This window comes from Recurvomyces mirabilis (assembly GCF_035927965.1).
Source record: "Recurvomyces mirabilis strain CCFEE 5264 chromosome Unknown scaffold_10, whole genome shotgun sequence".
NCBI classification, from domain to species: domain Eukaryota; kingdom Fungi; phylum Ascomycota; class Dothideomycetes; order Mycosphaerellales; family Teratosphaeriaceae; genus Recurvomyces; species Recurvomyces mirabilis.
The window spans coordinates 480,074-494,374 of NW_027041944.1; the positions used below are offsets into that span (position 1 = coordinate 480,074).

The 14,301-nt window shown below is 52.7% G+C and overlaps 5 protein-coding genes across 5 annotated transcripts; 3 read left to right on the forward strand and 2 right to left on the reverse strand.

Moving 5' to 3' along the window:
* Window positions 1–1,465: 1,465 nt before the first annotated feature.
* On the reverse strand, window positions 1,466–3,784 carry LTS14_004563 (uncharacterized protein; the record flags this gene model as incomplete). Its single annotated transcript, XM_064837264.1, has 1 exon — window positions 1,466–3,784. The coding sequence occupies one exon, from the start codon at window positions 3,782–3,784 to the stop codon at window positions 1,466–1,468; it is 2,319 nt and encodes a 772-aa protein (XP_064695223.1).
* A 459-nt stretch (window positions 3,785–4,243) lies between these two features.
* Window positions 4,244–5,740, forward strand: ATG17 (autophagy protein 17; the record flags this gene model as incomplete). The annotated part of the gene is made up of 2 exons (XM_064837265.1): window positions 4,244–5,285; window positions 5,328–5,740. The coding sequence occupies 2 exons, from the start codon at window positions 4,244–4,246 to the stop codon at window positions 5,738–5,740; spliced, it is 1,455 nt and encodes a 484-aa protein (XP_064695224.1).
* Window positions 5,741–5,889: 149 nt separating this feature from the next.
* On the reverse strand, window positions 5,890–8,442 carry lub1 (WD repeat protein Lub1; the record flags this gene model as incomplete). Its single annotated transcript, XM_064837266.1, has 2 exons — window positions 5,890–8,232; window positions 8,383–8,442. 2 exons carry the CDS (start codon window positions 8,440–8,442, stop codon window positions 5,890–5,892), a joined length of 2,403 nt encoding a protein of 800 aa, XP_064695225.1.
* A 2,552-nt stretch (window positions 8,443–10,994) lies between these two features.
* On the forward strand, window positions 10,995–11,908 carry LTS14_004566 (uncharacterized protein; the record flags this gene model as incomplete). Its single annotated transcript, XM_064837267.1, has 2 exons — window positions 10,995–11,214; window positions 11,274–11,908. The coding sequence occupies 2 exons, from the start codon at window positions 10,995–10,997 to the stop codon at window positions 11,906–11,908; spliced, it is 855 nt and encodes a 284-aa protein (XP_064695226.1).
* Window positions 11,909–12,588: 680 nt separating this feature from the next.
* On the forward strand, window positions 12,589–14,223 carry LTS14_004567 (uncharacterized protein; the record flags this gene model as incomplete). Its single annotated transcript, XM_064837268.1, has 1 exon — window positions 12,589–14,223. One exon carries the CDS (start codon window positions 12,589–12,591, stop codon window positions 14,221–14,223), a length of 1,635 nt encoding a protein of 544 aa, XP_064695227.1.
* Between the last annotated feature and the right edge of the window lie 78 nt (window positions 14,224–14,301).

Consider the following 14,301-nt stretch of genomic DNA (forward strand, 5'->3'; position numbering starts at 1 on the left):
GGATAGGGAGGGATGAAAGTGGGATGTCACGATTGAGGGCGACAGGTGGCAGTGTCGACCATCTTATACCTGGAGAGCGTCACTGGGCAGGAGAGTGTTGACGGCGTGTTGACGGCATCCTAGGAGATCGTCATACCTCGGTGATGGAGGAGAACGTTGTTCACCGGGTTTCCTCTTGTTCTCCAGCAGCGTACAGAGCCACGTACCGAGGAGATTTCACTGATAGGTCCATCATGTTGCTGTCTACCGGCGTGGGGAAGAGGCTCAAGAGCGATCGTCACAATATCAAAACGGCGTTCAGCCGCCAGTGCATATGCCATATCTCGGCCGACGGCATGTCCCAGAACAGATGATGGTTAAACCCGTGAATGCAGGAACGACAAGTAGGATCGTAGATCCGTTCAACAGAATTGCACGCCCTCGGTCGTGCAGACTCCACATATGGAGAAGACTCGTCACAGTTGTCGTAGAAAGTCCAGAGTAAGAAATGCCGATCGACGAACGTTACTGCTGTAACATTATAACGGAGTACAGTGGGTAAGAGGTCCTCGGACTGAGCCGCATGGTGAGATGGAAGTGGACTCAGCATAATCATATCAACTCTCATTGGCTTTTAGACATTGGCGTGGAGTGCCGCATGGTGAGATACAATCGGTAGTCAGCAAAACCACACCAACTCTCATTGGGTTTTTGCACATCGGCATGCAGTGCTGTAGCGGGACTCGAAATTGACGAGCCTCCAGGTTAATGCCACGCAGCGCTGATCTTCGCATTTCATCCGGGCGTCTTGGGCGAAGCAGACCCGCTGTTTGCTTTCGTTCCTGTCGATGGCATCCACTTCTTTCTATAAAGAAGTAGTGTTAAAGGAGGAAGATCTTCATGCTCTTGCCGTTTGAAGTCGAGCCGGGAGATTTAGGTTAGGGCCGGCGCGGTTTGCGAAGCTGGGTTTCTCAACTTCTTGGGACGTCATGTTGATGATTTTGTGCTTGTCGTTGCTCAACAGTCTTTGTTATTTGTGTTATACGGTGCTGTGACGAGGCTTCACAAGATATCCCTTGGCATACTAAGAAAGATGTATCTCCGCGCCAAGGATATGGACCTCGTTGCAACCTTTCCTCGTCGCGAGAGAATGTTTTACTCAAAGACCTCCTGGACGCAGGCCCTGACGATGTGTGTAGCTCTGACTTAATGTCACTTTCTGTTGGTTACTTTGACCAGATGCTGGACTCGGCACAGGTGTCCCGCGTCGCATGGTAGGTTTGCGGTGCTGACCGTACATGGCACAAAGGCCTACCAAGTGGACAAAGTCCGTACACATTCCTGCATAAGCAACAAGACGTCTCAACTACTCTCACCAACGCCTTGCTAAATCTCATTGCTAAAGTCTTGCCTCGAAATGATATACTTTGCCCCAGCGCCATCGCTAAATCCAAAAAGCATTTCACTCGTCATCCCAATTCTCTTGTCAATCCCCAAAACATAACATTCTGACCTCACAATCCTCGCTCCCACTAGCAACCCTCGAATCACTCAACCACGCACAAGTCACTGGGCCTGCATGTCCGGTAAACGTCCTCTCGCACTTCCCGGTCCTCGGATCCCACACCTTGACCATGCGGTCCTCACTTCCACTCACCAATCTCAGATGATCCGCTGCCAACGCCCAAATACCTTCGACATGCCCGAAGAACGTTCGTACGCAGGCTTGAGCACGTGGGGTATGCGAGTTGGTGAGAGGGTCGGTGGGTAGCATGATAAAAGGTGAGAGATGGCTCGGCTGCGCCTGTGGCCGAGCGTAGTGTGGTGTTGGCTGCTGTGCGGTGGGCGAGAAGTGCACGTCCCACAAACGGATGGTTGAGTCCAGGGCGCCTGTAAGCATGTACCTGGGTGGTGCTGGGCGATCACTACAATCCGGCCAGAAGTTCTCTGAAGGCGCTGGCGAAGCACGTCCGTGTTCTTGCAAGAGCTGCGCGGCTTGTGTGGCTGAGCTGACACTACTGGCATCGTCGTCCTTGTCGCTGGGTCCGAAGATGTCTTCGTCAAGCTCAAACTCGGCAGGCATGGGTAAGACCTGCTGCACTTGACCGACATGGCCTTCGAAGACTTTGATGCACTCTCGCGTGTCCAGATCCCATAGCCGTACTGTCAGATCATCCGAGGCCGAGAAGAGCGTTCGTGATGGCTCATCTACGCGAACCGAATTGACCCAGTCGGTGTGACCTCGCAACAGGAATGTCTGCTTTGCTTCTGCATCCCAGACACGGATCGTCCTGTCCATCGAGCCTGACGCGACGTATCGTCCGCTAAAGTGCAAGGTGATGATGCCAGCAGTGTGTGCCTGAAACGTCCGCAGGCACTCTCCGGTACGCCAGTTCCATAACTTGATCGTGCAATCCAAGCTTCCGGTCATGACCTTCTTGTCGTCAAATTGCAGACACCTGATTCCACTAGTGTGACCGCGCAGAGTTCTGAGCTCCTCGCCGGTGTTGACGTCCCAGATTTTGACTGTACTGTCATACGACCCGCTCATGATGACATTGTCGTCGAATTGTACGCACATGACACCATTGGTATGGCCCTTGAAGACTTTCGTGCTGCAGCGGCCGTACTTCCAGGCTGTACCGACCTTGAAACGATCTTTGTAGACGTCCTTCCATGGCCGGCGCTTTTGTGTGAAATATGAATCGTTCTCCGGCGCTGCTATTACTTCAGGTTGGGCCGTAAGTGTGCATTGTCGCTTCACAGATTCTGGCGAAGCTAGACCTGAGTCCACGGCAGTCCGCTTCGAACCCGTACTCGAGGAAGGCTCGCTCAAGGCAAGCGGGTGATGCGTCAACTCCTGCTGTTTTAACAAATCTTCTGGTATTGGTGTTATTGCGGGTGACCATTGATTCAAGCCTCTCCCTGTTGCGCGTAGCTGTATTTGTCTCTTCTCAATCCTCAATCTCTTCCTTTCCAGCAGTGGCAAACCCCAGCCACACTTCGTGCACTTCCTGTCGATGTGCTGCTCGCACATCTTATGCCATACTACATCATCGTCGGCCAATGTCCTCCACTTCTGACTCACTTGTGCTGCTTTGCAAAGTGATGTCGTATCCAGGAAGCAGAGGATCTTGAAGCCAAGCTCGTCCGGTAGTGCGCCCAAGAAGTCGATTTTAATCAGGTCCCTAACGTTGGCCGAGATGAAGGAGAGCTGTGGAAAGCAGCATTGGGTAAGAATGCCCTGCAGCATCATATTGCGGTGTTTGGCGGGTGCTGCAGAGAACAGCGACCAGACGTGGGAAATGGCTTGCTGGTCGGACTGAGACAAACTGGCGAGCTCGTTCTGTAGTTGGTCCATGGAAGGCTCGTTGGCTTGCCGTCTGCACTTCAAGTCTGGTCGATGACGGTAGCAGAATTTCGTGTTGGCCTCTTGAGGCTCGTCTGGTTGCTGAGGCGGTATAGAACCGTTCAAGTTGCCGTGAGGATTGTACTGCATCGGGATGTGTTCTGCCAGAAAAGGCGCAACAGTCTGTTCTGCGTGCTTCGAACTGGCTGGAATGGAGATGTTGTGTTCTCCCTCCCCAACGTCCTTGCGGTATCGATTCCTTAGACCCTCATGCTCATGGTCGTGGCGGCACAGATCACCATCTGCGTGCTCGGTTATTGTTCTCTCATCACGTTCATATCCCTCTTCAAGGCCAGGTGTAGGTTGCTGACCAACAAGTCGTGAAGGAATGTGGCGATCGGCCATATTAACGAAGCTCATCCCCGTCGCACGGTTATCACGCGATTCTGATGCCATCTTGGCAAGACTCTGCCCTGTGTTACATGCGCAATGGCCTTCTCGAGGTGCGCCGGTCCTGAGTGGCTATCGTGTGACCAATCGTCTGGCTTGAAGGTGAGATCTAGGCTTGGTCGAGAGGGCTGGAGAGATGTCATGGAGCCAGCAATCGTGCGGGGCGATCAACAGCAGTGGCGTATGTGGGTGTCCAGTGTCGGACAGCGAAATACAGTCGATTCCCTGTACGGTGGATTGCGTGCTTCGAAGCAACTGGATCACGCCTTAACACTCCATTCTAGCCGACAAAGCAGGGTTGGGGCGCCGAGCGGGCCGTCGCGTGGGGGATGAGCCTTTCAATATTAGTAAGGCAAACCAACCTGACTGTTCCGAGGCATTAACTTCGAACATGGCACCGTCAGACTTCCTGTAGCTCCAGATGCACACGCAGCCAGATAGAGGAGTATAGATGTAGCGGCAAGTATGAGCTCCACGGACTCGTCCTCGGCTGAGCTATCGCCGTCACCACCAGCAAGCCCAGAAGCTAGCTTTCATGGTCCACCAAGCATAGATCGTCTGGTTGCCCACTTCGTCCTTGCGAAGCGCTCATTAACTTCAACATTCCATGTCTGGCGGGCAAACGAGCTAGTGACGAACTCGCGAAGCCTGATAGAAGAAATCGCTGCTCTGAATGCCAAGAACTCGTACGCTCGACATGGCGTCGACGAGCAGATCGAAACCCTGCATGGCATCCGTGAGGGCGTGGCCGAGGCTGGAGATGCCGCAGAGGAGGAATTTGGCACTACCCTTGCGACGCTGGACGAGGCACATGATCGACTTGAGAAGACGTTGGCTAAATTAAGGAAGACAGTTGTGGATGCTACGCTTCAGCGACGTCTGGACGACAATGCGAAAGCAAGTAGCGACCTTAGCATTGCTCCCGAGGATGATTCGAATGAGGATCAGAGCCCAGGCCATCCATCTTCGAAGACTTTGTACGACTTCATAGACGAGATTCGCCACACCAGCGTGTTGGAGTCCTTGCGTGGCCTCATAGACTCTTACCATGAAGCACGAGCGACGCTGGGTCAAAGCCTTACTGCCCTCGACAAATCCTTACATAACATCTCGGAGACTCTCCAGGAAGGTACTGCTACCAGCAGTAGCGGCGACCCTACCACAAAGCGCACAATATATGACTCTGTGACACCACCCAGCGTTACCCAGCTATTTCGTGGAATGGAGGATCATGCATCCGAGATGGCGACACTGCTACAAAGTCTCGTCAGCCACTATGATCTCTGCGTCACTGCGCTCAAGCACACCGAAGGTGGTGGCGAAGCAGCACGTCTAGCTATTCAGCAAGCAGAACTTCGAAGCCCACCCGATGAAGAAGAAAGTCTATACCGCCAAAAAGCGGCCGAGGACATGGACGAGCGCGAGCGCATCGAAATGCTCAAGGTCCTAGAAGACGACGCCGGCCAAGTCGAGGACGTGAGCTCCGAGCTCAAGGATCACGCAGAAGGTATGGAGATGCTGTACGAACAGCTCACCCAACGAGCCACAGCTGCGCGCACAGCACACAAAGCACTACGAAACGTCCTCGACCAATTTCACAGCATTAAGAAATCCTTGCCAACTTACACCCTCGCGTCTCGCACGTTCCACCTAAATTGGACCTCCATCCGTCTCGCCATAAACTCCCAAACAGAGGACATAGCAGCCCTGAACGCCTCGTTTGAGAATTTCATGGAAGGGTATGCTGCTCTTCTTCGTGAAGTTGAGAGAAGGAAAGTCGCAGAGGCACAGATGGAGAAGGTGGCGAATAGAGCGCAGCGGGAGCTGGACAAGTTGTACGAGGCTGATAGGCTTGCGAGGGAGGAATTTCTGCTCGAGGTTGGGGACGACTTGCCGGGAGATATTTGGCCTGGCGCGCGGGGTAGAGGGAGGAGATGGCGTATTAGGGCTGAGGAGACATGATGCAGAATTCTTGTCTTGGATATTGAATCGTATGCTGGATGTACTGATCTACTGTTGACACTACCATAGAGATCTGGTCGTGGTGCCTATATGCTCTACTACGATCCTCGTCTGTCATTCCGCAAGCTCAATACGGCGAAATGCAGTATTCAGTTCACGTCGGCAGCAGCCATGACTAGCATACAGCTACCAGACGGCCTTCTACGTATCTCGTCCCTGATCTCCTGCATGACCTCCTTCACAGTTCCTTGCTGCGCGCCCGGCTTTGAAGCAGAAAGATGCAGCGTCCCAGCAACACCACCCTTCATCTCAGCCCTGAAACCATCACCCAGCGTAAGCAGCGTACCGAGAGCGCACAAGACCCTGAACAAGGCATCGCCATCTGTGGCATGCGGACTCTCGCTCTCAAGCAGAGTCGCAATATCGATGAGTAAGACCTTTGCTCTTGCCTCACGACGAGCGGCTTCTGTGGAAGGTGCACCTGAGGTAAGCAGGACGGAAAAATTGAGGTACAGTGATGCAAGAGCTTTGTACTGAGCAGGTGATTCCGGGTTTTCGGCGAATGGCTTGACGAGCTTGAGGATGAAGTCGAACTCGCCGTCCACGATGAGACGACCGTTATCTGAGGCGAACAGGTTGACGAGAAGTCTGATGGCATGTACGGCGTTGTTCGCAGTAGGCTGATTTGGCTGCAACAGACCAGCTGAGACCAGATTCTGGACAATCGAGTTCTCCCCCGAGCAAGTAGCAGTGACGAAGGAAGGTGAGACTGCTAGTCTTGCAAGGAGGGCGATGGCTGTAACACGATCCTTGACAGGCCAACGTGCAACCGGTACGAAGAGTGTGTTGATCTGACTTTGTGTAGGATGAGGGTCGGATGGGCTTTTGCTCAGCTGGTCCGCGAGCTTCTGCAGCTCCGACAGATCTTGCTCGCTGATGGACGATGTACTGTCTTGCTGGCTCTTGGCCAGCTCTGTAACTTTGCTGATTGCATTTTGAGCGTTGCCTTCGAGGATGGTAACGAAGCTTCGTTGCGGCAACTTCTTTTGACCCGAAGTAGAGCCATCTCCAGCATCACCAGGGCGATATCTCCTCTCCGTACCCCACGGATCCTGCTGAGGTGGCGGAGGCTGATTTGATTGCCCGATGCGAGCACCTTTGGTATTATCCGAGATCCAGTTCGCGACCTGTTCGTAGTATGACATCGGCAACTCGTTCCTCTCCAAGAACCTCTTTGCGGCATCCCATGGACTCTCTGTCGAGTTGTATGGTAGCTTGAGTGGAGGCTTGCCATCCTCGATATCGATATCAAACACATAGTCATACTCCTTGCCTTCGTGGCTCTTCTTCTCGCCGCCACTACCCTCACCTGAGACCACTGTGCCGATCAAGTTCCACTGACTCGTCGAGCTCGACCAGAGATGGGCAGTCACACTGCCGTCATTCTCGCGGATGAGCAGTTGCTGCCCGTCCCTCTCACCTGTTTGCGAGTGCAATGCCTCGGGACCAGGAAGGTTCTCTTTCTGAAAAGGTTGGCCTTGACTAGCAGTCTCAGCAGGTATTGCGTACATGCGATTGCTCTCGGTGAAGTTGCGAATCGTCTCAGCATCAGCTTGTCGTTCTTGATCGCGCGAAAAGATACGAATGATCTTGTCGCTTGCACCAGTCACGATATCTCCAGTCTCAGAGCATGCGGCCACTGCCCACAGGCTGATGGCAGGATGTGTTATGGTCTGGATGCATTTGCCAGCCCGCCATATGCGCACAGTCCGGTCTTCTGAAGAGCTCACGATGTCGCCGTTCGGCAGAATCGCAAGACTGTAAATGTAAGCCTCGTGGCCGTGCAGCTCGCCCATGGCAGTGCCGTCCAGAGTCCATAACCGAATGATTTCATCGTTGCCTGCTGATGCAAATGCTGCTCCGGACCAGTGCCCCGTGGGTACTTTGCAGAAACACCGCACAACGTCTGTGTGGCCCTTGATCGTGGCGAGACTTTTGCCGTTGACGTCGAATAATCGTATCATCTTATCCGCGCAGGCAGTCAAGATGAACTTCTCGTCGTACACCATCACTCCCCACACTGGCGCACCATGACCTTTAAGCTCAGCGACAACATTACCAGCCTCAATATCCCACACGAAGACTTGACTGTCCCAGCCGCCACTTATCACCTTGCTTCCATCCTGGGTAAACGCTACGCAGGTAACATTACCAGCATGGCCAATGAGAAGGCGATGTGGATCAGCATCAGGCGGACTGCCAATATGCTTGACAAATACGAATGTTTCTCGGCCTCCGGCTGCTACAGCGCCTTCCGGAAATGCTTTTGAGGGTGGCGAATAGGCAAGACCGTTGAACCAATGCTGGCCTTGAAGTGCAATAGTGTCGTCGTATGTCGGTGGGTTTGGTGCAGTGAGACTCCATTGCCTTACTGTGCTGTCGCGAGACGCCGAGAGTAGTAATTTGCGTGTAGGAAAGACCAGTGCCCGCACCTTCAAGAAAAATTAGTTCCAGCCTCAGCTATAGAAAGTGGCGCCAAACGAGGTCTGGTCTCGCTAAGTAGCCAGTAAGTGAATGCTATGTGCGAAAGGTGTGCTACAATCCGTGGTTGTATTAGGGTCTGAGGAGCATGAGATACTTACATCCTCGTCGTGGCCACGAAGTGTTACGGACAGCTGGAAATCTCCTGAGGTAGACACCATCGTGGCTGCACAGCTGCAGCAGAACCAGGGTCGGTATTGACTCAAATCAGGACCTACCGAGTATGTGATTTCGTTGATCGAGTGGGATGTGTTGAGTGTGTCTCAATTGAGCTTTCGAGAGATGTTGTCGTTCGTTTGGCTTACGTCATCCAGCTGCTTGCTCTCGTGGCTTCTGTTGAATGACTCGTGGCACTGTTTAGATGTAGCAATTTTTGCCCTCAAACTGATTTTGATCATATTCACAACGTCAGCGAAGACCATTGCAGCACAAGGCATCAACCGAGCTTTCATCGTGCTAGGGACAACCACGTAGAATCAATCCTGTCATGGAAGCCACAAGACGATGACTGCTTCACATTGTCTATCGCGGCAACTTTTCCATTGCTACCACTACAAGACTAGGACGGGCCCCTCACCTTATTCATGCTTCAGCCATTTGGCCAATATCTTCTTCGCCTTGCCTCAGGAATAAGAAAGGTAGCCCACATGCGAGGGCTTGCCTCGAAACTTGCGGATCAACGTTCTAGACAGCCTTCGGATCAGTTCCCAAGCGAGCACAACAGAGTGTGATATGGCTTCGCCTCGAGATGCTGACATGCATGGATGTGCATGGAAGTACTGTAACGAATGCAGTGCCAAGACTGGCAGCTGTTGTATAGCGTGCTGGGAAGACATCCGCGCAGTGAAGCTGATTTTCATCCCGTGGGCCACTCGCAGGTCTGCGCTCGTAACATGTCTACGGGATGCACTCTGCAACGTGGTCACGCCATGCGTGAGGGAGCATCAACCACGTCCATCGCATCATGCACTTTCCACTCCCGCAGTACGCTCTGTGTAGGGATTGCTTATGAGGGCTCTGTCACGACCATGGCTTCAATGCATCAGTAGTGAACACTCATTAGTAGTATGACAACGAGAGCTGACAGCTCTCTTGAGACTCTAAACATCATGTTAACATGCTTCTCCCATACCTTGACGACTGATAATTCACACTCAGCACGCCACAGACTGCTCAGGGTCTTGGGTTGGGAATGGGAGACGTGCGTCCTGTTGTGTAACCGTCAATGTCCAGACCCTGCAGCCCTGTGCATGTCGAAAACGAATGTACAGGTTGACGGGTCGCCACGACAGCACGCGCACACAACATGGCTCTGTGACCATGTAGATGGAGTTTCAGGGGCGGGTCTTGGATACGACATCCGCTTGGAGGGTGCAGTCACTTTGCGGCTGGTTGAGGTCGAGAATAAAATCAACAGCGTGTCGTGATCGTACAGTCAGGCTGATCCGAGCTGTCGGGCTCAGCTCCTTTGGTGTTATCAACCGGCCTATCAGAAAGATAATCACCATGCCTCAGCCGGGATGTGGCGCTTGAAGCGGGAATCTGCAAGCAGGCTCGTCTCCATTTTGTCTTGAGGTCTGCTGGAGCTACGAGAAGGAGCTTGCGCTGGGTCAGGCGAGACATGCAGTTCCTCAATCAGTTGTGTAGGGCCACCAAAGGCAATGGTCCGGAATGATCGTTCACCTGGACAGGCCGTGCTTCTGAAGAAGTGTATTGCTTCCCGTCGCTCTATCAGCGTTGGATCTAGAACACTGATAGCGGGAGTCTTGTGAAGGTCGGGCCGCTGCTTTCTCCTTTGTTTTAGATGCAAGCAGATTGTTTGAGCATACTCCTCGCCGGCTCGCCAATCGCTGAAGTTTTCTCTGGCGCTTCAAGGCAGAGGAGCCGCCTTATTCTCTTTTCTCTCTGCCGGATGCAATATGCTTCCGGATCTCGAGTACACTGTACTTCACCAATCCCTTTCAGGACTTGAGAACCCACGGGCATATGCCTGAGACACTCCGACTGGTTGATCTGGCACTTGCACAACTTTTCGGCCACGTGCGAGCTTCAGTTTCTGCAAAGTTTTCCCAAAGGTGTGACACAGCGCCGTAGCGGCGGAGTTGTACGTGGGGAAAGTGGCATTCGGCCATCTGCCGTCTGCAACTGCTTGCATGGGTGTGTAGCATCTGACGCCTGTCTGGCATCTGCGCCTCTCTACAATAAGTCTTGTGGTCGACTAGCGGCAACTTACCAGTGTTCAGCAGTCGGCGCAACGCGTAAGTGCGTCCACGGCGTTGCGTGTAAATCGCTTGCTGTGAAAGGCCAGTACCTGACAGGGTGTCGTCTCGCTCACACCACCCTGTCAGAATTCTTTGTTGCTGACATGTATATCCTCAATGCAGATGCCACAGGCGCGCATCTTTTCGAGATCTCTTAAAGGCCTTCATGACAGTACTGTATCCTTTGTAACTCCGGCGTCACGACGACCACCTTTTGCTTTCCGAACCGATCTCCACCGGCTGAATCCAACCGACTCTTCGGCTCTAGTAACTGCAGGGTCATTCCCCATATTGTTACTCGCCTGCGCGGTCCGGAAGATTGACTCCAAACGGCGCAATGGCCTCCTCGGATTCTGCGACCTCGCTTGTTGACTGTCCACAAATCGATCTCTTAAATGCTCTGTCCGCGTAAGTCTCCCTTCGCCGATTTCAAACTCTCTGCCGTCGCAACAATGGGTGGTACTAATGCTCGACGCAGGCTGCACGTTGGCGGGAAATATTCAGATTTGACGGTCGTGTGCAATTACCGGCAATGGGCTGTTCACAGAGCAATCATATGCTCGCGCAGCGGTTTCTTTGACGGCGCTTGTGGCAGTTCATTCCTGGAAGCAGACAGCCGTATGATTGACCTTTCAGACGACGATGAAGAGGCTGTCAATCAAATGATACATTGTAGGTCAACATGTGCGTGTCTCGAACCAGAACGATCTGACGTTTGACGAAACGCATAGTCTTCTACCACTTGGACTATTTGAACCATCCAGAACAACCGAGAGCGACTATATTCCGACATCGAGCCTCCTCGGATGCGCGGAAGAAATTGCTAAAGCGCATCGACATGTCACTGGTCTGCGATCCACTTCTCGCAGCAGCAGGCTGCTACACGCCAGAAAGCCCAGTATCGCCCGTTTCATCGATGGACGAAAAGGTACCATTTGACCTCACCGAGAAAGCACAACGAGGACGCTCAAGAACGCCACCCCTTGTTGCTGACGACGATACCGACTATGAGTCTGTAGAAGGTGATGAGAACTTACCAGAGGACGAATCTCATCTTTTGCTACATGCTCGGGTCTATGCACTTGCAGAGAAGTACGACATTCCTTCTCTGAAGCAGATATCTCGCTCCAAATTCGAGATGGCAATGGCTTGTCATTACGACTCGGCAGATTTTCCAGAAGCAATCGAAGAAGTCTACTGCTCTACGATTGACGGCGATCGTGGTCTTCGGGGCATAATCTGCGAAGCGTTCAGTTGTCATCCACAGCTTGCACGCACTCCTGACGTTCTGGCAATCATTCAGGAGCTACCGAGTCTGGCACTTGATCTCTTCAAGCTGGAGCGTGGTATCCCAGTGTCAATGTAGGCATTGGCGGCACTGATCCTCAACAATCGCTGTGACACGATGAGTTGGTGGTGTTGTACTGGACATCCCTTGAGGTCGATACCCGGCCGAGACTGCTTGCATTCTTCCATCAGGTCAGCTTCAAAAGCAAGCTAGCATTTCCAATGGCTACACATGCTCTCCTCAGCAGCCCAGATACGTGGAAGAAACGGGATTGAATTTACGGTTGGAACTATGCGCAGTTTGCCAGGACGTAGGCGCATTAGCATTGGATTAGGCAGTCGTCACGCACACAAGCAATCATCGGCGTTTGAGCGTTTGAGCATTGGGCACGGAGTCATGATACCCACACTGTTATGTATGAGCAATGAGTGCATACCAAAGTATGTATGTAGATGGAACTTACTACTATCCGACCTTGTCTTACTTCGAAGCTTAGAACCGTCGTATTCCGTAACATAAGAGGAATCAATCTCTCACTCCAAAGTTCGCGGCTCCACATCTCCGCAACTGAATCTACTTCACCCACAATTCTTCCGTCCTGCTCTTTGGCCTGACGCGAACATGCGATGATCACATCCTATGCTATGCGAGTCGGTCGAGCTGTAGCCGACTTGTAAACTCAAGAGAAATGATATATAGTTCGCCCGATCTCGGTGTCCACTTCGCCTTGTACTTCCATTTCGCCAGCATCTGCCAGAATGAAGACTCGCGCGTTCCTCCTACCCGTAGCATATGCCATAACTTCGAGCCCGGGAGTCATCTCTCACCCAACTGAACCTCATCATAGCAGTGCTGTACAGCTCATAGTACCAAAGGATGACTCTGGTGCCTCTATTGCTCACAGCCCGTCCTTCTCCTCCTTCTCCTTCGAGCCAGCATATTGGGTAGAGTTCTTCGGCAACAGCACGAGCCCCAATCCGTTGGCTTTCCGGCTCTTGGACCTCATTCATCAGCATGGCGGACGTCCTATCATCAGGCCCGGTGGTATTACAATGGATAGCATGATCTTTGATCCAAAGGCCGGCGAATCTGTCCGAGAGACAAGCAAAGCTGGCGGAGTCTACAGGACGACTGTCGGTCCAGCCTACTACGAAAGCTGGTCGAACTTTCCAAATGGCACGAAATTCGTGTCTACCCTCAACTTTGGCAATAGCAGTCTGGACATTGCACGAGACATGGCTCTGGCATCAGTCATGTATCAGAATGACCTGGTGGAGTATTTTGAGCTAGGGAACGAGCCAACGAACTACCCGAAAGCTCGATGGAACGATAGCACTGCGGCTTATGTCCAGCAATGGAAGAGCTGGACTGCTACCATCGACACAGCCGTCAATCAGGAGGTGGCGAAAGCCGGTGAAGCTGCTTTCCCAGGTGAGCGGTGGTGGGCATCTTCGGCTACCACGGACGAGTCTGGTCTCAATGTACGTCCGGCGGACATCATCCCAGCCGGCATAGACTCTGCTCACCAAGTTGCGGAGTACTCCATCCATTCCTATCCGTTCTCGACTTGTGATCCTGCTCGGGCTGCGTTGGCCACGACAAGCAATATTCTCAACCATACTGGCTTGGCAGTATACGCAGACAATGAGATCTACCCTTCCGCCAAAGCAGCTCTTGACTCTGGAAGCAAGTGGGTCATCGGCGAATTCAATTCGATATCGTGCTCCGGCAACCCAAACGTGACCGATACCTTTGCCCAAGCTCTGTGGGTGATTGATAGCGAGCTGATATACGCCACCAGAAACGCAAGCTCCTGCAACCTGCACCAAGGTGCTGCGCTCGTATTCCAGAGCAGCGACCAGGTTAATTCAGCAGCCAGTGATGGATCACCTGGCTACTCCACGTACGACATGTTTTACCCGACCAACACCTCGCTTCGTGGACCGGCTAGAGTTTTGCCCAGCTTCGCAGGCCAGCTTTTTCTGGCAGAGGCGTTTGCGACGAATGGAAGTCGGGTGACTTCTCTCGCCGCACCAGCAGGTGTTGACGCAGATCGCTTCGCCGCGTATGCTTTCTACGACAATGCTACGGTCAGCAAGATAGCCATCATCAATATGCAGCCATACTACGCCAACTCGACCAGCGATTTTGCCGTCAAGATCAACATACCAGGTGCGGGACAATCTCATCACGGTTGGGGTTCTTCTTCACAAACCTATGTCAAGCGTCTAACAGCGCCGTATGTCAATTCGAAGAATGCTACGGATGTCAAGTGGGCAGGACAGACATTTGAAGGAGGTGTCCCTAGCGGTAAAGTACAGCAAGAGATGCTCGCGGCTGATGGGACAGTCACGGTCAGGGGTAGCGAAGCTGTACTTGTCTTCCTTAAGTAGCATCGGCAACCCTCCCATCAATCACCACAGAGTACACGCCTCGATCACGTCTGATTCACCTTAAGCCGTCGTTCACGA